At 38.5% G+C, this 22,543-nt stretch overlaps 2 protein-coding genes across 5 annotated transcripts in view; one reads left to right on the forward strand and one right to left on the reverse strand.

The window, feature by feature from the left end:
* LOC149842219 (QWRF motif-containing protein 2-like) overlaps positions 1–22,543 on the reverse strand; it is a 79,934-nt gene that overhangs the window by 44,171 nt on the left and 13,220 nt on the right. For 2 of the 4 annotated variants that reach the window (XM_089999006.1, XM_089999005.1), the window contains exon 6: positions 19,638–19,662. In XM_089999006.1, the coding sequence (XP_089855132.1) occupies positions 19,638–19,662 (25 nt within the window). Of the gene's footprint in view, positions 1–15,329; positions 15,590–19,107; positions 19,518–19,637; positions 19,663–22,543 lie in introns of those variants that run through there. The other 2 variants (XM_089999007.1, XM_089999009.1) reach the window with 2 other exon arrangements.
* Positions 10,897–11,932, forward strand: LOC149842220 (LOB domain-containing protein 37-like). The gene is made up of 2 exons (XM_090001318.1): positions 10,897–11,158; positions 11,264–11,932. Exons 1-2 carry the CDS (start codon positions 10,975–10,977, stop codon positions 11,713–11,715), a joined length of 636 nt encoding a protein of 211 aa, XP_089857444.1. The 5' UTR covers positions 10,897–10,974; the 3' UTR covers positions 11,716–11,932.

Below are 22,543 nucleotides of genomic sequence, written 5' to 3' on the forward strand. Positions count from 1 at the left end.
TCTCCTTGAAAGATGTATCCATAGATCTGTGAGGTCTCTCGGGTTCTAAAATTTAGGGTTTTCTTTCTGATCCACAATGATATACTCAAGCAAACAACTTAAGGGTATTGATGTCGATAATTTGGCTCTATTAGTAGTGTCACTGATATACCTAAGCTAATAATTTAAAGGTATTGGTAGAGGGATCTAAAGACCCAAATTATAGGAGAGAAGATCATGAAAAATCCAAATAAAAGAGGGGCTCTTTTCTAGAAGACAGGAAGATAAAAAGTGAGGAGCATATAAAAGAGATCCAGATAAGGTCTCAAACAAATCCTAACTTGTTGAGGGTTGTATTTTTCCTATTTTCTATGTAGCATAAAAATCTCCAGCAAGGGTTTCTAAGGTGTGACAAGACATAAGCCTAATATTTATGCATGTATCTAATGCAGGACAATCTATATGCGGGATTAAAACCTAATGAAAATAAAAAAAAATAAGTAGAAGATCTATCAAAGAAAAGCAAAAGAAAGCAACAGTGAGATCTACACCGCACTATACAAACGATAGTCATTCAGAAGAAGAAAGCTACTGGACGACCAGTCTATCAGACAACAAAAGCTACCAGATGGTTGGTTTGTCAAACAAATGAAGCTTGCAAACAACAGAAGCTATCAGACAACAAATTTGCAAGATGACAAAATTATGTCGATGCTGCAGACAGAGTGGACAACACTGTCAACCTCACAATGGTCTACCAAATGGCAGAAGCCTGGTGGACGACGAACCTGCAGACATGCGAGTCTGCGGATGGCAGATCTACAGACACGTGAGTATGCGAACGGTAGAACCTTGTTGAATGACATAAGGTCGAACAACAGAATGTCAACGAATGACAAAACTAGAAAAAAAGTTGTAGACTTTGAGTCTATGGATGCCAAAAACTTACCAAACGGCACAACGTTGGACGATAGAAGGTTAGCGGGCGACGAAAGCCAAAAAAAACTACAGACTTCGGGTCTGTGGAAGACAAAACCTTGTCGGACAACAGAAGGTTAGCGAACAGTGAAACTAGAAAAAAAGATGCAGAATTCGGATCTACAGACGACAAAACCTTACCAAATGACAAAATGTCGAACGGCAGAAGGTCAACAGATGGTGAAACTAGAAAAAAAATTATAGACTTCGGGTCAATGGGCGGCAAAAACTTACTGGACGGCATAACGTCGGACAACAGAAGGTTAGTGGATGGAAAAATAGGATTTGTCATCCGAACAAAAACATAAACCCAAAAATGGAGATTTTAGGCTCGTTGAGGCTCAAAATCTTCCTACAATGCAATTCTAGCTATACAAAATAAAATAAAAAATATGGCATCCCATCATGATCGACAAAAACTATTGATAAAAATTTGAATGTTTGAGAAAGATCAACTTAACCGGATTCACTGAAAATCTTTTTTTAAATTGTGGGGACATTGTTTCCAAATCTTGACCATTCATTGCCCAAAGGAAAGTTAAAGTCAGGACAAGTTCTTGATTTTCGTAGCTCGAATCAGAACGTCGCAGATTCAAATATGCACATAAAATAAAAATGTGTATAAGTACCAATTAAAAGATTAAATGAAATAAAAGTAAAGAAATTAATGATTTGAAAAATACTTTTTTTGGACTTGAGAACCCGTTTATCTTTTAGGCTCCTTTTAGTCTGTCAATACCACCACGCAGGTTCGAGTGTTCATCAATGGCATTGAGACAGAGTGTTGGCAGGGCTTAACTAGGTTTGTTCTACAAGGCCAATACTTTGGTATCTAATTTTCAAATAACCAAGCTCTAGAAGAAGGGTCTTATTTATAGGTTGCTTGGACGGGATATAGACTACTGGATTCTCGAATCTCAATCCAACCCAAATGGGTTCAAGCCTATCCCAAATGGGGATAAGGCCTATTCAGAAATTCAGAAGTCTTCTATTTTTTGAAAAACTTGCAAAAAATGGAGGAGAATCCATCAATGATGCAACCTTTAGTGACACTTTTTTGTGATGCTCATAACACGTCACTGAAAACTTCTGATGTTTTTTGTGTGATGTTGTTCAACTACGTTCAATTTTCTAAGTTTGCTCAATTGCAACGTGCAATTCTTGGTAGCTAGTTGTGCAGTTAAAGAAGTTGAAAATCTTTGGCAAATTTAATTAGTAGTCTTGACTTAATAATGGGGATAAGCAAGCATGCAAAATACTCAAGGGCTTGTCAGCAAAGCCTTGAAAGGTTGAGATGAAAAACAGGAATCTGCAAAATATGTTGTTTTATGCTACAAGTCGAGCAATTAAGAAACCAAGAGTACATCTGAACACACACAGAGAGAGATCACTACAATCAAGCAAATTACCATATAGAGAGCACTACATTCATGCAAACCACCGTCTCATTGGATAAAAGAAGGCAAAAGAAGCAAACAAAAAATGAAATTTCCTTGGTTTCCTCTGCAAAAGCCCAAGTCTTGGTTTAGAAGGTCACACTCTGTCTGGCCGAAAAGAACCATTTTCTTTTTTCCATCTCCTTTTTCAAGTTATTGCCCTCCCGGTCGCATGAAAAATCATGCACAAAAAAACAGAAAAAAAATTTGCGAAATTGAACTTCAGAAACACTCTTAAAAACACCCACAATCCTGTGATGGTTTAGATTAGATAAAGCCAAGATCCAAATTAGAAAACGATGGTTCTAAACAAAAACAAGCAGGAAAAAGTGAAAAATCAATATCATAAATCCTAATCTCAGTGAATTTGGACTAGAAAATGCAAATATCCTGATCGAAATAAAGAAAAAAAAAAAATCAGCTCCCAAGAACCAATCCACCCAACTGAATAAAAGAAAGTTAACAATCCGATTTGAAAAACCAAAGCATATAAAACGGGAAAAAAAAGACACAAAGAACGTAATTTTAGACACTATATAGACCTTATGCCTGTGAATCCCCACCAGAGAAACCCAATATCTGGCTCAATCGAAATGCATTAGAAAAGAGAAGAAATAAACAAAACATAAAGCAAACAAAAAATCCAATCCGGCAAACTACTCTGAGTGGTGCAAAGCCAGGATCTCATTCCCCAAAAGCATGGACCCATTAAAGAAAAAAAATCTATCCCTTTGAATCATATCGTTAATGGCCGGAGAGAGAGAGAGGACGACATCTCGAGATCCGGCAAGGATGACCTCTCGATGCTGGTTCCATCCTGCCGTTAATAGCGAGCGAGAGGCAGAGGACGACAACTAGAGATCTTAGCGGGAGGGAGAGAGTCACAAATACGATGTTGGTTCTCTCCTGCCATTAATGGCGGGTGCGTGTTTTTTGTTTTGAACCAGCATATTGAGAGAGAGCCGAAAGTAATTCAACATTACCACTCATGAAAATCAACAAAATGTTGAACCCATGAACTGAACAAGAGCTAAAGCCAAAACAAGTAAAGAAAGCACAAGAGAAAAGAACATCAGACAGATAAAATGGGCTCATGTCGGAGCCGCTTGCCCAGATTGCGACAAAGGATAGGTAACATCAGCAGGAGGGAGTGGAAGATCACTAAGATGCATACGCAAGATCACATAAACATCTACCAAGATTTTATGCACCAGGTTTTGAATGTTAACTGGAATATGACGAAAATGAGCATTGTTTCGCGCCATCCAAACAAACCACCAAGAAGTAAGCAACCACGTCCGCCAGATGAACCTCCACCTCTTGTTGCGCCTAATACAAACCGGCCCCAAGATCGGATCTAGCGCAAAGGACTCCTCCTTAACAAATACTTCTAGATGCCTCCAGGTCCTGCTAAAGATTTCCACAAATATTGGGCAAGACCAAAACAAGTGAAACGTAGATTCTTCAGCAGCTTGACAAAGCACGCACCAACTCGAGAGCTGAATGCCCCACTTCTTTAAATTACTGTGGGTCTGGATCCTATCGTGCAAAATTAACCAAGCTAGGACTCGAGAACGTGGGAAAGGACCCTTCGCTCAAAGCACATCCTCGGGCAACCAATCAGCCCCCGACGGGAGCAACGATCTATAGACTTTTTTGGTGAGAAACTCTCCGCTTCGCGCCAACGCCCACTGCAACCACTGACCAAAATTTCTGGAGTCCTCAAAATGGTCTCTAAAGCAGGCTAAAGCCCTCAACCATGATTTACACAAGTGCGAGAGCGCCAAACCTCGAGTTTCCAGACGAACCGGGATAAGAGTTGGATCCCCATATTTAGCAAGAAGCAAACTAGCACAAGGGTTATCTGGTTGGTGGGCCAACCAACATTGCTTGGCGACAAGAACAATGCTTCGCAGTCTGGGCGTAGGAATGCCTAAACCAACCATACGTCGAGGTAAGACCATCGAACGCCAACCAATCAAGTGACGCTTACCCTTGAGTTGACACCCAGACCATAGAAAGCCTGTCAACAAGCGCGTCAGCTGCTTCTCTACTCCCACAGGCATCACAAACATAGACATAAAAAATTCTGGAATAGTTGAAAGAACATGTCTGACTAAGGTTAGACGGTCAGCGCTGGAGAGATAAGACGACTACCACGAAAGCAATTTGTGCTTCACTTTTTGAAGTGTCGAAGCCCAAGCAGCTGAAGAGAGGTGCTTCACTTGTAACGGCAAGCCAAGGTACATAATAGACAAGTCGGAAATAGTGCAATTAAAAATTTTCTTTCCAGCTGCAAGCATATTGGCATTAACATTGAACATGATAATAAAGCATTTGGTCTTATTTAGAGAAAACCCAGATAGGAAGAGAAAGAACTTAATGATAAGCTTGAACCTAAGCATCTGTTGAACATTTGCACGACCAAAAATGATCATATCATTAGCATAAGTAAGAATATGACCCGGAAAGTCAAAAACCTGCAAAGGATCAATGAAACCCGATACAACAGTCCGCTTAAGCAAGACCACAAGACCCTCAGCAACTGCATTGAACAACAAATGTGATAGGGGGCACCCTTGTCGCAAACCCCGCCCCAGCTTGAACCGGTCTCATCTAATACCATTGATATTTAGCATGGCATAGGCATTTGAGACCAACTCTCTCACCCAACCAGAAAAACGACGACCAATACCGAAATTTGCTAACATTTGAAATAAGAATGGCCAATGCACAGAGTCAAAAGCTTTATGAAAGTCTAATTTAAGGACAAAGTAAGATTGACCGCTATGCTGCAAGGAATGGACAACCTCAGACGCCATGATGAACGAGTGTTGGACCCTCTTATTACGGATAAAGGCGAACTAAGAGTCTGAAAAAATCTGGTTAGCCACTGATTTCAGCCTATTCGCCAAAACCTTGGCAAACATCTGATAGAGAGCACTTATAACTGAGATTGGTCGGAATCGAGAAATATCAGTGGTCTCGTCATCTTTCGGAATGAGCGAAATAATAGCAATATGCAAATGATAAGACAGTCTGGAGTTACGATGAAACTCATCAAACATGCTCACCATGTCTGACTTAACACAGTCCCAAAAGATTCTAAAAAAGTCGACATGAAACCCGTCAATGTCAGGCGCTTTCTAACCCGACAAATCCTTAATGGCCAAAAAAATCTCATCGTCAGAGAACCTTCTTTGCATAGATCTGACTTGCTCAGGCTGAATTGAGCCAACTAGAATATTACCAAAGGCACCCTCTGTAGTTAACGAAGCAGAATATAAGTCCTTAAAGTATAGCGAGACTGTCAGATTAGTGTTGATTGAGATAAGAAACACCCTCAATGGAGATAGAAGGAACAACCTTCCTCCTATGACGATGGGAAGCATATGAGTGAAAAAATTTAGTGTTGCCATCATCAGCCGCAAGTCATTTCACCATAGACATTTGCTTTCAACGAATTTCCTCTTTGATCCTCCAGCTTTTCAAGAGCATAGTTAATTCTAAGGACCTGCCCTAGAGACTGAGAAGTTGCAAATCAAAAAGAGAGTCAGGAGAAGACATAGACTGATACAACGCAAAAATCTCTTGATCCGATGCGGCTATTTGTTGAAAATTCTCTACCTTACGACTATGAAGTCAAGTTTTGATATCCTTAGCTAGACGAAAAAGCTTATTTTGAACACGTAGCGCAGCCCAATGCTCATCAACAGTTTTGTTCCAAGAATTAGTAATAACCGAGAGAAAATCTGGCTCCTGAAGCCACCATTCTTCAAACGCAAAGCTCCTAGTAGGTTGAAAGTCATCCCCCAATGAGTGATGATTTGCCCATGATCCGAGATAGTGGGAGGAAACAACACACACTTAACGTCGGGAATGAGGTCTAATAAATTAGGGGTGACAAAGACCCTATCAAGGACCCTACAGCACGGACGAGACCGCATATTCGACCAAGAGAAGCACTCTCCGGTTAAAGGAATAGGGTAGAGAAAATGACGATGAACAAAGTCTTGGAAACCTCGCATAGAGGGATTAAAAATTACGAGGTTATTAGAGTCACGGATAGATAACAAACAATTGAAATCCCCCATAAGAAGGTGGCAATCCGCGCTGGAAACGACAACCCTATCCAAATCTTCCCAAAAAGCGAGCCTCATGGCAGCGAGATTAGGTCCATAAACAACAGAAACCACTATTCTTCTATTAACTGTCTGCAAATTGAAAGCAACAGACAGAGAGAAAAGACCCATATCCAGCTGAGATAAATTTAAAGACTGTTTTCCCAAGATAAGGATACCTCTTGCATGATTTACCGTTGGCTTAAAGAAATAGTCAGCTCCCTGCCATATGCTAGAGACGACCACGAGTGAAATGACATCATTTTAGTTCCACATAAAGCAAGAAGGTTGAGCTTTTGCTCCCTAACCCAATTAGCCAGAAACAGGCGTTTAGTGGGACAATTTAAGCCCCTAACATTCCAACAAATAGTCTTCATGGAACAAAATCTGAAAAAACCCATGGTTGGTGGCACCGAGATGACCTTCTTGGGGACCTAGCATCAGTAGCCGAAACAATTGACGAAGGCCTCCTTCTTCTTCGCTGACCACCAGCACTGACAGACGACCTCAAGTGACCATCGAAAATGCCCAACTGCTCGCAGTCTGCTCTATCGAAGTTGCTGAGAGAGTCCCCAATAATCGCAGAAATAGCTGAAATCGTAGAATCCATATCAACAGCTATAGCTTGCAATTGCGAAGAGGAGAGAGAGATATCCAACAACTTAACTGCATCGACAACCATGACACCCAGGGGTTGTGAACTAGGATGTTGCTGAATCAAAGGCATAAGCAAGCGGTTGCCCTGACCCTGTGCTGGACTAAAGGAAGAGACCTTGTTTGGAGGAATACCAAAAGATTTGGTAGAAGAAATAACCTCAGAGACATAATGCGATACAACGAGAGGACGAGGAACCGAGGAGCCAAGCACCATGAATCTGATTGCCAGGTTGGTTCTAACATTAAACGCAATAAGATTGATAACCAAATAGTCAGAGCGTCTGGAGGGAAAAATAATAAAAGATGATTGCATATTCATCCTTTGTCCATCATGTGCAAGTCTGCCCAACCGCGCCTCCAAGCTGAAATGGCAATTGGTACAAAGAGAAGCAGATACCAGGCCCCGAGCTTGAGAAAAAGCTAACGACTGAACTCCATTAGAGAAAGCATTGCTATCATGGTCAAATGTTTGTGGGCCCACCCTAGACAAATCTCGTGATGGCGAGGATGGCAAAAATTTTCTCTGCTTCCCACGAGCATGCCTACCCAACCGTGCCACCAGTCCGCCATGAGAATTATAGCAAAAAGAATTAGACGTCGAGCTCCGTGCATTATAAATAATGAGCGGCAAATCTCCAAGAGAGTAAGCATTGATGGCAGAGCCAAATTTATTGGGGCCCACCCCTGGCAGAACTTGCAACGATTGGGAGATGCCATCAAAAGATGACGAAGAGTCTAACATAGCTGGAGCAATTGACGGAAAAGAAAGTCCAAAGTGTTGTGGCCAGACCGGGACCCAGATAGACCCAATATTGACAGCACTGAATGAAATCGCCGGGTTATGGAGATTGCCAATCTGCACTCATGGCGAGAAGGATAATTTTTGGGAAGGTCATTCAGGATTTCGACTTGCTCGATGACGCACCACCCAGAAAAATCTTTAGAGATTAGATTCATCCCTGACAAATGGGAATGTAAGGGGTTAGATCGTCTTTGCTTTCAGACTGGGTGCCAACGAGAGAGAAAAGATAAGCCACACTTATGACAATCACAGCGTTTGTGAAAGTTCAAAGAAAAACAATTAGCACACCACCAATCCCCCGGCCTGGCATGACTCAACTGAGATATATAGTGAATAGCATGAAAGGAACTTTGCCAAGTAGATGGGACCTGCTTCCATCCTCGATCAGCAACTCATTCTGGAAGCTCACGAATGAAGAAAGGAGAAACAAGCAAAGCCTTAACAGAGCACGCTTCTAGAGGCTCCCGTCTTATAGCTCGCAGGAAAAATCTAATGTCCGAAATACGAAGATAGCCCACTTCTAGGCATGATCGGAGGGACTCCAAAAGCTTAGAGAAGAACCAACGATTGAGTCTGAAAGGCAGGACAACATTCAATCCCCATCGGCGAAGCACAAAGGTTGCACCCCAGTCATTCACAGCTTCCTTGATGAAATGTAGGACTCACAGGTTGACCCTCAATGGGAGATCGGGAGCAAGCCCCCAAAAACAGCTAGACGAGAGGCGCATAACCAAATGACGAAAGGCACCGATGAAGGAGCCTACGAAACTCTGAAAAAGGAAATAAACAAGATAGAGGCACACCTGCGAGGGTCGGGGACTCCGGCGGTGATCGGCCCGACCAACCAACGCAGCACAAGCTAGGGCAACCTCCGTTCGAGCATGCCGCTTGAAATGCAGACTTTGACGCCTTCGTCAGACATCGACCGAGAGAGAGAGAGATGACCCTAAAAGGCACCTCGTCTTTTGGGGTCCGTATTTTTTTTTTAAAACATTCAAAATGCATTAACAGCGTCAGTTAACGAAAAAGGTAAAACAAAAAAAACACATGGCACTCATCGGCAATTCGTAACCCAAGGGTCACGATACTTGGATGAGCTCTAAAGTCATTTTAGAAATGACCTTAGCTGCACCCAACAATTCAGCCATAGCTCATTTGAGCCCTCTTAGTTAAAGGTTTTGCTAGAGATTTAAAGGAAAAAGAAAGAGCTTTTGAGAAAGAAAAAAATCTTGACATTTTTAATGAATAGGGAGACAAGAATAACATAAAAATAAATAGTCTTATCCTTTCTAAAATGTAAACCAATTAATATTCATTTTAAAAAATAAAAACAAAGAACGAAAAATACGTACGTAAAATATATAATAAAAAAAAAGTAACAAATGTCTGAAGATATCATGGTATCGGTATCACAATATTTTTATTTACCATTTGAAAATATCGTAAAGATTTTGAAAACATCGCTGATATTGTTGACCATGTTTTTAGAACACGTGATCACCCAAACACCGATGCATTTCGGTCTCAGGTTGAGTGCAGCTGACTCAACCAATGTCCACTTTGTATCAGGTGCAATCACATATTCACATTGCACACTTCGAGTATGCTGCTGCATCTGTTCGCCTTCCATCTCAGTGGTAGGGGGGCCCACGTGGGTTTTTTTTTCTCAGCGAGTATTTATAAAAAAAGATACAGCCGGTCAGCTGTGGGGCTCAACAGAAGAAGGAGTGGGGAGCAGGTACAGTGGCATACTAAAATGTGCAATGTGATTGCACCTGATTTGCCTTCCACTCATATGGGTTTATATCGGTAATCGTTTCCACTATTCAGCTCCATAATTCTTTAAAAAAATATAGATGTCTTGTATGCAGAAAATATAAAGGGGACAGTTGGACCAGTCACAGATCTTACCCCATTATGAGCCCTCGGCGTCAGTCAAAAGTTTACAGTCTCATTGGCCAGATCAGACCCACTCATCACTCTGATTCGAATTCACCCGAGGCGCCAACCACCTCAGGTGTTGGATCAAGCATCAAAAAACATACGGGTATCAACGGATCGGCTTTACCTGGATCCGATCCAAACCAAACCCTATATGGTCCAGGTATTAGAACCCGAGTCCAGACCCGAAGGTTATACATGGATTCGGGTATAGTTTGTGAAATTTTATACCAGACTCAGACCGGACCCGAGTTTCGATTATAACCCACAATTTTTCAATGTAAAAATGATTAAAAAAAATGGTTTTATCAGGTATGGTACGGGTCTGGTTCATGTAGTTCTTATTGGGTTGGGATATAGTTTTTACAGTAGACTCAAGTCTGGGGTCTGGTTCATGTAGTTCTTATTGGGTTGGGATATAGTTTTTACAGTAGACTCAAGTCTGGATCCAATACCATACACAAAAATCGAATCCAAGTTTGGTTCTAACCGAGTCCGGACCAAACCCAACCTGTTGACACACCAAATCATAACAGGGCTGTATTCTCCCAACCGTGTCCCATATACCTACTACGCCTGTATCACGGAACACGAATATCCCGATGGAATCCAACGATGGGGAGAAAAAGCCAAAGCCGCGGTGACCCGGGTGAAGAGATCAGGTGCAAATATTATTTTACAAATATTTGCGCATGTGCATTAAGCACCTGATCACCCTCCATCTTGAGGACAGAGACTGTCAGTTGTGAGGCTCAAGGCCTGGAGGGCAATAAAGTGCTTAATGCACAACTTTCTGCAATCATATTGCACCCGATTCGGACTCGTGACCCGGAGTCGCACCCCAGGAGTTGGGAACCTTAACCCTGGTTACGAGTCCCCACCAATCCTGGTTAAAGGAACCCCACCCCTCCCTCCCTCCCTCCCTAGTCCCTACTACTTGAAAGAGAAGACGTACGCTCGCCTGCAACAGCTCTCTCTCTCTCTCTCGTCGGAAGGAAGAAGAGCGGGGTGTGTCGTCGCATGACCTTTTTCCGAAGAGAAGACGCCGGAATTCCGAACTATGAGTTGCAACGGGTGCCGAGTGTTGCGAAAGGGGTGCAGCGACACCTGCATCCTCCGGCCGTGCCTCCAGTGGATCGAGACGCCGGAGGCCCAGGGCCACGCCACCGTCTTCGTCGCAAAGTTCTTCGGCCGCTCCGGACTCATGTCCTTCATATCCGCCGTGCCGGAGATCCAGAGACATGGTAGGGTTTGCACACAGGAAACCAGACGATAGATTCGGTTTTTCTTCTTCTCCTGTTTTGGTTCTAATTTTCTTTTTCTTTTGTTTTTCCGGCGGCTTTCTGAAGCTGTGTTCCGGTCGCTACTGTACGAGGCGGCCGGCCGGACGGTGAACCCGGTGAACGGAGCTGTGGGGCTGCTGTGGAGCGGGAACTGGCACCTCTGCCAGGCGGCCGTGGAGACGGTGCTCCGCGGCGGAGCCCTGAAGCCCTTGCCTGAGATCCCTCTAGCCTTTCCGGTGAAGCCGCAGGGCTACGCCCCTGCGGATGACGACTACGACGGTTCGATCTCGCCGATCAAGTGGCGCCTCGCGGCATCGACCGTCTTGGAGGAGGAGGATCTCTGGAGGCGCAGGGGCAAGCTCGATCTGTGCTTGAATTCTTGCTCTCCGGCGATTCCTCTGCCGGAGAAGCGACGCGCTGTGAGTCCGTCGTTGAACTCGGAGGGGTCGATCACAAGCCAGGAGAGCTCCGACCCGCTGCTGGTCTCCGACCGGAAAATTCTTAACCTGTTCGTCTAAGATGTCGTCGATTTCTCCTTCCTTCTTAATCTCTTCTTTTTCTCCTTGATCTGCCGGATTTCTCAACGCTTGTTGAGATTCCGGCGAGTTTTTTTGGTCGTCTAGAGCTGGCGGAGGATCTCCGGTCGGTCAAGAGATGATTCCGCCGGATTGTTTTGGCCGGTGTACTTTTACGAGAGAATAATCAATTGTAATTTTCGCTTCTGATTTTGCGTAATTTTTTTGGAGACTTATTGGTTTTGTGTACTCGAGTGTTAGCCAGGAACGCTCTTCGTCTTGCTTCTCTTTCCTTTTTCTTTTTCCTTTATATTATGCTTTTATTTATTTATGAGGCTTAATTCTTTGCCAATTTTGTGAAGAGACATACCAATAAATGCTCCACGCTGCGTGCGCAGTCTGCTCTTCTTCCGTCGGGAAAGGGTCTCTTGCACGTTTAGACTTTTAAAAATGCCAAATATATCCCCTTCCTCAAACCAGACATGAGAAGAGAGAGAGAGAGAGAGAGAGGAATCGGTGGGCGGTGGGGCCCATGAAAGTGTGGTTTGGCGGTTTCTAGTCTGCAGGGTACAGTGCGGCCCGTGCAGTCCGGGTTTTTTTATTTCGAGGATCGCCGCATTCCCCAGCTTTCTCATCTATACGTCCTTGCCTCCTTCCTTTCCCTAAAAAATACCAAAAAAAGTCCCGCGGCTGCCCCCCCCCCATCACAAATTCTTTGCTCCTTCGCGCTCTACCTCGAAGCTTACCCAACTGAACCACACTGGCATGGCCCCCAAGTACGAGGACAGGTACAGCTGATCTATCTAATGATCGGGTTACAGGACTTTACAAGATGCTCGAACCACACAAAACACGAACAATTGTTACGAGTGTATAGCGATTTTTTTGTGGTTTATTAGACAAAAAAAAATGTTTGTATTTTGTGGTTTACAGTACACACAAAAATCACTGCACGCGATAGTTGCATGTATAAAATGCTTGGACGCGGTCACCTAACCCTGCCTCGGTTGTCAACCCGTATCACAGTGTTAATGTCTGTAAACAGACATCGGATGCCGCTTCTGAGCGTTCAGAAGTGCAGGGTATGGGAGGAAGTGACCATCGGCGCCTTGCATCGGGAGGCTTGATTCCACCGCCTCTTTGTGTTGGAATCTATTGATGGTGAACAAATTTATGCGTTCTTGGTTGTCCAGTATATATATATATATATATATATATATAGAGAGAGAGAGAGAGAGAGATGGGTAGGTGTGAAATTGATACTTGGTAAAATGGGTTTTTTTTGTTATTCCAGTTTTTTTTTTCAGTTCTAACCTCATAAATTTGTTGGGAAGGTCAATTTACCAGGAATCCACACCTAGATCATGTGTTTTTTTACGAAAAAAGTGAAATTTAATCTTCTAAAATTTACAAAGATTTTGAATCTTTGATTTTTTTACCTTATAAAAACTCATCTATTTGGCAGAGATCCCTATAAAATAAAATAAAGTACATAAATCACATCTGTATGGTCAGAATTTAAAAATAAAATAAAACACTCTGAAAAACTCATTTAGCACCTCTCTCTCTCTCTCTCTCTCTCTCTATATATATATATATATATATATATATAGTTTTGTATCTTCATTAGTAGCCAATATTTGCCCTATATATAGAGTAATGGGTCGGTGCTAAATGAGTTTTTCATATATTTTGTTTTATTTTTAAATTCTGACCGTATTGTTGTGATCTATTTACTTGATTTTATAGGAAACAGCTCTTAAAGTTAAGATACATTGGTGGGTCTTTATAATGTTCAAAAAATCAACGGTCTAAAATCTTTGTAAATTTTTTAAGCTTTAAATATTATTTTTCATTGAAAACACATGATCCAGGTGTAGACTCCTGGTAAATCGACCATGACCAACACATTTATGGCGATGAAATTGCAAAAAAAAAATATAGAAAAAGCAGAAAACCCCATTTAACATGTTTCATTTATCTTAGACTCAGTTATGTTTTTCTCTATATATATATATATATAGTGATAGTTGTCTACCACTTTTTTTGCTTACCATGATCTTATTACGGGCGAACAGGTGTTTTCAGATTATTTTTTGCATATATGATCAGCAATGTTTAATAAGAAATTATATTTTTTTTAATAAAAAAATATTATTTTTACAGTCCAAGAATCGATTGCATTTTGAACAGGCCTGTGATCAAATTTAAAGAAAAATATGAAAAAAAAAAAAACACTTATAAAACCTGATAGGCTAGCGGTAAGCTAGGTAGCTACTTGAGAGAGAGAGAGAGAGATTTTTTCTATAGTTGAGGATGATGTGTAGCCTACTCATGGAATGTCAAGTTGAGAGAATCTTGCGTTTTCGTTTCTAGCGTATGGGTTTCACTCCCTTTTTTATAAAGAAAAAAAGATAGGGTGGTTCCATCAATCTGACCCTTTTTTCTAATGCCATGTTGATTGGAATCAATGAATTGTATAATAGTGGCGACGTATTTACTGTTTATTATAATATCCACTCTCTGTCATCAGCCAATTGAAGATTGGATGGCTGGATCAGCCTTTGGGTAGTGTAGTCTAATTGGAGACAAATGGGACGTAGTACACCTGTCTTACACATTACCAATCTTGGCGAATCTGTCACTGAGGAGGATACGGGTACGGTCGATTTTTTGTAGTGTTGTATTCTATTCGGCAGTATAATCACGGCATTCTGGTGTCTTTGATATGAGGCTCCTTCCAGTCAAGAGGGGCACCCATTGTTCATATTCAGCTTACATATATACCTGTTGTTCATGGTCAGCTTGTCGAGCTTATTTTACGAGTTTGAATTAATTTATAAGAATTAGAAAGATAATTAGATGAGTGCATTAATCTTTCATTTAATTCATTGCTTGGTATTATAAAAATTAATTTATAAACTTCATTAAAAAATAACCTACAAATGGGTTTGGGCCAAGATGCACAGACTCGATGGGTCATGGGCTGCGCTTCAAATCCGAGCCTGTTAAAAACCGAGACAAAACCAGTCCCATTAATAAATGAGTCCGACCATCTTCGGGTTACCTAACCCAGGAATCACCCCCATCGCACTCAAGTTACACCAGATGGATGAGTGGTTTCAATCACCTAGGGTAACCTAACCCTAGGCGAACCGTGGATCGACTCAGTATGGGGCGGATCTTGGATAATACCTCTGCTTTCATCTTCACGAGGCATCATGATGTTTTGATTAGTTGGCAAGTTCTAAATATTGGTGATTCTTTGGTCAAACTCGATATCTTTCACCTATTATGATCAAGAGCCTTATGTGTTTCTTGTTGATCAATCTCGAGACTATCCAAATGTGCTTTGATGTTATTTCATGAATGTTTTCTTGATCTTCACAACAAAAATCTGTCGGGATTGTTTTCTTGAATCATCGGATGAATCGAATCAAGGGGAACCGTCTCTTTTATCTAACAGGATCTTTCCTCAAACTTTACAATAAATTGATGACTGAGGATATCAAATTGATTCAATGAACAAGAAGATCATTTTTAAACCCAGTACGAATAGACATCCTAGCATAATTAGGAAACTAGAAAAGTAAAAAAAACAAAGAAAATATTAGAAATTTCAAGAAAAACAATTAAAATCACTCATAATTCATTCATCTATGTTTTTTGTCTCTCTACCATGAATACTTAATAAAGAAGAAAGGGAAACCCTAAAAACCCTAATCCTAATTTGGATCTAAGAAAGATTCAATCTAAAAACTATGATTCAAACATGACACAAGAACCAATATAGACCTGAGATAGATCTGATATGAAGTAAAATCCAAAACAAGATCCGAATGAATCTTATGAACCTGATAGTGTCTCGCTCTCGCTCCTGCACCAAAATATGTTTTTACAAAATATAAAATTTCTTTTTAAATATTAGGGAATAATTAAGATGGGTTTTTTTAATGAAGAGTTTTGGAAACTAGCTAACCAAATTGGGTCATTTAACAAAAGTCACGCAACCCGTCTATAACTCACAGTTGGCAAACTTCGTCTCCCATCAGCCAAGCTTGACTCTATAACTTGTGTGGGATGACTTGCTGACTCAAATGAGTGGTCTTCACCAAGTTTACATGCACATATAACTATAAAAAATACCTAATTTAATACATTAAGAAATAATTAAAGAATACATCTAAAATTTGCAACTATGCAAAAACAAAAACAAAAAATTGTCCTTAGAAGCCGTTTAAGACAGTTTAGAAGATAAGCATAAGACTAGTTAAGAGTTACTCAGTACAAGAATGCACGTTCATATTCATAAACCCTACTTAATGATACTTGAACAAGAGAAGATTATCTTGGTCTGTACCATAGCCCACTAGCGTCCAAGGTGAAATACTTTTCTTGTTTTGTCTTTCAATAGCCAAGTAACTTAAGTGTTGCATTAACCTTCTTCTAGAAATAGGTATCTTGGAATAGATTGGACAAAAAGGATAAAAAGAGAGATTTGCTTGGATATGATAACCTTCACTCTTTCTTCCTTTTCTTTTCAAACACCACGAGGATTGAAACTTTATTTGATCCCCTACTATATACTTTGTACCTCCAAACAGTACTGGTAGATGAAGGAAGCTGCTCTCGTGATTCAGCTCGCCAATGAGTTCATTAGGCCCTTTCAAAAATTGTAGTTTTAAGTATTTTTTTCTCACGTCTAACACAGTAGATGTGATCTATAGGTTTTGTTTAGTGGGAACCAACTTTTGGATCGCCGGAATTTGGCATGTATACAGATTTTTTCGGTGATCCAAAATCAATGGCTATGAAGGTACCAGTTTTTTCCGACTCAGAAAAATATGTTTTTTAACATGATCTAAGAGTCCATTCCCACTAAATCGAGCATGTTAAACACATCTTACGGTTCAAATCTGTTATAAAACACTTAAAACCTATGGGGCAGAACGAGAAATTATTGGGGACTAATATGTTTAGGTCTCATATGTAAAATGAGATGAGCTTGAACAAGGGCTGTGATCAGCTGTGGTGGGGACCAAGAGTGGACATTTTTTTAGTTTTGATCAATTATTTTTTCAAGAAAACATAAGCTTTTATTGTACATTTTAGGTGCAACCTGAACAATTCAATTTTAGATTATTTTATTAACATGTAAAAAAATAAATATTTCTTATTTAATATATGGTTTTCAATAAATAAAGTAACGAGATCCTATTTGTAAGGATTGATTTGCAAAACATGCAACAAAATATTGAAAACTTAGACCATCTATTGTCCAAACCAGCCAATTACTCTCTCTCTCTAAGAGAATAAAAAAGAACAATTCATAGCAATGGTCACCCTGCCTCTAAGGAGAGTTTGTATTTATTTTTTGAAAATGTTTTTGTGTGCCCACACCTAACCTATGGCATTTGTATCTGCACTTTGTATATATATACACACACACACACTGAGTAATTAACAATGGACGCCAATGCAGGACGAGCACGATAGATTGATTGTGCACAATCAACAACAAATGCTATTTTTTGCTACCTTCGGAGGTCACGACCGCCTTTAAAAGCCTTTTGGGCGAACGTGTGATGTGCCCATTCGACCTTTGTAAGTCGTCCACCATTACTCACTTGTATATACATACATACATACATACATACATACATATATATATATATATATATATATATATATATATACCGGAATATGAGAACTACTCTGTGAACAACAATTTTCATGGATTTTTTGTTCTTTTCTCTTGAATCAAACTGTGTGTGGATGTGATTAAGGACCAGCTCTTAAATCATCCCATTATGATGCATAAACAAGATTTATTTAAGGCTTTAAAATCAACGGCTCATAATCTTCACAAATATTCAAGCACCCAAAAATCATATTTTTTTTATCGAAAATTCATATTCCAACAGCTGATTCCTAGAAAACTCATCATGCCTAACACATCTACATGGTTGGATTTCCACAAAAAAAATGTTGTAAATGCTTGAAAATGGCCTGTTCACATGGCAGTTCTTATATTTCCAGTTCTCATATTCTAGTTAATATATATAGGGTTAATATTTTATGCCTGGCAAGCTGGGGTTAGGCAGACCCCTACCGGATATCTCATAAGTCCCAAAGTGGCAGGGGCACTTGAACCTGGGCCTTAAGCTTGGCACAGGACCCCTCTTACCACATGGGATATCACCTCCACGCCAATATTTGATGCCTTTGAAGGTACTAAATTATATAAAACTATTGAGCTGAAAATCATATGTTTTAGTTTTTTTTTTTAAATTAGATCTTATAATGTTTGATTAGTGAAAATTGAGTTTTGAATAATATGATTGTGGTACATAAGTAGGTTTTTTAAGGGCTTAAAAAATGAACGGTCAACAATACACTAAAATTTTAGGATGGAAAAAATTTATTTTTTGGATCCAAACAATACGATCCAAAGCTTGATCCTTAGCAAACAAACCTTATTGAACACATCTAAGTGGTCAAATTGAGTTGATAAAGCTTTAGCCTAAGATTTTTAGCTCAATAGTTCTATATAATTTGGTGCCTTCAAAGCACCAAATATATATATATATATATATAAACCTAACTTTGCATTAAAATAAAATGACCCAAGAAGTTATTTCTATAAAAAAAAACATATAGATCAAATGATCCAAGAAGTGTATAGTCAAAATTTTTAAAAATTACTGAAAATCCAATAGCATATTTCATTTAGCATTGTATCAATTTTGTATGTTTTCATTTATATATATATATATATATATATATATATATATATATATATATATATATATATATATATATACTAGAATATGAAAATTAGAGTGTGAACTAGTCATTTTTATACTGTTTTTGCAAATCCAACCTTGCGGATGTGTTAAAATGGTTCAATTCCTAGGAATCAATTGTTGAATCTTGCATAAAACATGTTTTTTTATGCTTAAATGTTTTTAAAAAATTACGACATTGATTTTCAAGCCTTTAAAATCCTGCTTATACATCACAATTATATGATTCAAGAGCCGGTCTCTTTAAAAGTAAATATGTAGATTCATCTATACAATTAGATTTGAGAAAAAAAAACTTATGAAAATATTGATTCTTACTCTAGTATCTCATATATATATATATATATATATATATATATATATATATATATATATGAGAGAGAGTTGGTTTTTGCGAACAAACATCATTAAGGAAGATTAGACTCTTGAGAGAAAGATAGAGATATTGGAAAATGTGGTAGGTCATGAAACTAAAAAAAACTATAAAATTTATAAAATTTAAATACTACAATGAATATTATCAATCAGAGTATGACATATCTATATATAATTGCAACTAAATATAAAATTTAATTATTTGATTTTATGAGAAACATTCATTCTCTTTTTTACTTGAAATAATCATAGTAATTAGAGAAGCTATACACTTCTATATATGATCCATATGACATATCAATTTAAATATGCAAATAAAATTTCTATAACCAAATAAATATTCTAAATTAATATTAAAGATCATAAACAATCAATTAAAATATTTAAGCATATCTAAATGGATCAAATTTCAAATAATTTATATTTAGAATTAGAAATAAATATATAATTATAATCAACAATCATCAATATGATTTTAGTTAAGATCAAGCTTATTTAAATAAATAATTGAATCTACCAAAACATAAACCATTCAATTATCATGCAATTTCAAACATAAAATATCACTAAATTATGATATATGATTGTGAAGTTATGGCTTCTGCAAGTTGACTCTGTCAAGTGCTACCTCATATCATATTATGATCCAACCCGAACATATGCACAGGATTCAAACATGAATTTGAATAAATAATATACATAAATCAATAATAAAGTCAAGAAAGAGAGAAAAAGAAAGTATACCTTTCACCAGTGAAAGCTCCCAAATCTATGTTGATTAAAAAAAACACAAGATTAGATTAACTTACTTTAACTTGACCACCATCAAAAGAGAATTGAGCTTCAACTTTTGTCTATTATAGGTTTAGGAGCACGCCTAATGAGATGTGCTTAAGCTTGTCTCTTGGCTACATGGCATAAGGCTATTTAGATGGATTTCTTCAATGTTCCTCCCTAGGGCGAGACCTTTTATTTATAGATTATTGAGACGTTAATTTTTCATTAACAAAATAAGTCTCAATTGATGCCAACCTCCAATCACACTTTCTTAATTGGCAAAGGTCGTCTCTCAATAAGTAATATTTTAAATTAAAATAAGATTTTAGTAGTGCCGAAAATAAAATTTAACAAACACAATAGTTATAAACATATCTCAAAAACAATATTGCAAAAAAACTTGTTCGATAAATCACGACTTTCACTCAATATATGCATATTTACTAATATATTAACCAGGACTACATTGAAAGATGTATTAGAGGCCAGGCTATATTATAATGTGCTTATGTTAGTTACTATTACAAGCATCAGAAAAGTTGTGTTCATTTAATACAAAGATATATGATACTAAAATAGGATACAGTGATTGTTTAGGGCCAAAGTTCGCATAGCAAATCATATCTCGAAAGCTACTAACAAGTGTGATTATTAACTATTGTTTCTCAGTAGGTTTTCATATCCTTGCACATATCAAATTGCTTGACTGATAGAGAGAGAATGTTGGTCCTAGTGCATGCATGTGTGTTGCATGCTCCACAGTCATGAGGTGATTTTCTCGTACTAACACCATGATTAGGTCTATCTATTGAAAGCCTCATTTTTAAGAGACCATTGTCGAATAAGAATAAGATACATTGCATTACCCCCAACTCATTCAAGTTTACACCTCTAACTTGATTTGTGAGACATTAAAATTAGTGTATCCAAAGTTTTGAAGTTAAGGCTTTTTTTCATATTTAAAATGATGCAACTTATATAAGTTTTTCAAATGACATCATCCTACAACCAAAAGTGGTAAAACCAAGATAAGATCTTGCATAATCCATAGTTGCATGCAATGCTAAAATAACAATTCATGGATTTTATCAAAAGTTATGCAAGGTCATATAAAATATTTATAGAGAGAGACAAAGGCAGGCAGGTGAAGGCCACCATAGGACGATCATATGACAACTTGAGCAGGGCTGGCAAATAAGTCAAATGAACTAAGCTTGAAGTGTTCAAGCTTGGCACATTTCCATCATGAACCAAGCCGAGTTCTAACTCATAATAACCCAAACTAAACAAGTTGAACTCTATATGGTTTGTTTACAGGAAAATACATTGTTTTGAAACAGTAAGAAAATTTTCTTCTGAAAGAGAAATTGGATTGCAAATAAATACATTATTTTAGTTATAGAAACAATAAGATTCTAGCGCTAAGCCTATCTTGGCAAACCAATTGGTTCAATCATATATTCTTTCTTATATTAATATATTTCTTACTACTTAATGAGATTTTACAAATTGAGCTTAACTGAGTACTTACAAACACGAACACACACCAACGAGGGCTCTGCTTGTTTGGTAGGAGCTATTAGTGCATGTCACCATGTGGGGAGGCGTTGCAAGTTCTAAACCCAATGGCACTTTGTATAACTGGTGGGGGTCTGCCTCACTTATATATATATATATATATATATATATATATATATATATATATATATATATATATATATATATATATATATATATATATATATATGGCCCGGTTCAAATGGGTCGAGTTTGGGCTTAGTTTTTGGAAGAAGGCTCAATCCCAAAGGCGTAACTAGGGGAGGCAGGACTGGGCTGTAGCCCAGCCCTGCCTCCCGAAACAGTTAAAAAAAAATTAAAAGCCCAGTCCTGATTCCATATGAAATAGATTTTTATCCATTTTTGTAGCCCAGCCCAGTTCTTGCCCAGCCCTGACTGCAGCAAATAGTTTGATTCGTCCATATGAAATAGATTTTTATTAATAATTATAGTCATTTTTTATTTTATCTCAAAAAAAAAATCGGGGACGCTGCCCCCGAACCCCTGACTATCACACAAAAGCTACACTCCTGTTTGCCCCCCTCCCCCCCTCACATGAATCCTAGCCACGCCACTGCTCAACCCCAACAGAGTTTATACCCATCCGGACAAAATCACGGGTTGGGTTGGGCCAGCCCACATGCTAATAGGCTTACCTGCAGGCTTTATACACACACCAATGGGTGCTTGGTACCTTGTATAATTGGTGGGGGTTTGCCTAACCCTGGCTTATATATATATATATATATATATATATATATATATATATATATATATATATATATATATATATATATATATATATATATATATATATATATATATATATTGAGAGAGAGAGAGAGATGCAGGTACTTTAACATTATGTGCTTGATGGATTTTTTCGCTCTTTCTGTATTTTTTCACAATTTTGACCACATAAATGTGTTGAGCATGGTCGCTTTACGAGGAATCCACACCTGAATCATGTGTTTTCAATGAAAAAAATGATAATTGAAGCCTCAAAAATTTACAAAGATTTTGGACTGTTGATTTTTCGAACCTTATAAAAACCCATCATGTGTCAAAATCGAACACTTTAAGAGCTGATCCCTATAAAATCAAGTTACGGTCAGAATTTAAAAATAAAACAAAAAAAAACTAAAAAATCCAATGTGGCCCCTTCATCCCAGGTTAGTCTGTTTGGGAGACCGAGATAAGAAGGGAGATTGTATTTAATGAGAACTTAATAAATATCACCTGCCCCACATCTGCTTGGGATTGTTTTTTTTTTGTATAATTCAAAAAAAAAAGGTGTGGATTCTGCACATGCACAT

The sequence above is a fragment of the Nuphar pumila genome, chromosome 3, assembly GCF_984573655.1.
Source record: "Nuphar pumila chromosome 3, dmNupPumi1.hap1.1, whole genome shotgun sequence".
Lineage (NCBI taxonomy): Eukaryota > Viridiplantae > Streptophyta > Magnoliopsida > Nymphaeales > Nymphaeaceae > Nuphar > Nuphar pumila.

Bases quoted from the DNA above. Each gene is read 5' to 3' on its own strand.
- LOC149842220 (XM_090001318.1), top strand. From the start codon at position 10,975: ATGAGTTGCAACGGGTGCCGAGTGTTGCGAAAGGGGTGCAGCGACACC. The intron at 11,159-11,263 runs GTAGGGTTTGCA...GGCTTTCTGAAG, and splicing joins GCCGGAGATCCAGAGACATG to CTGTGTTCCGGTCGCTACTG.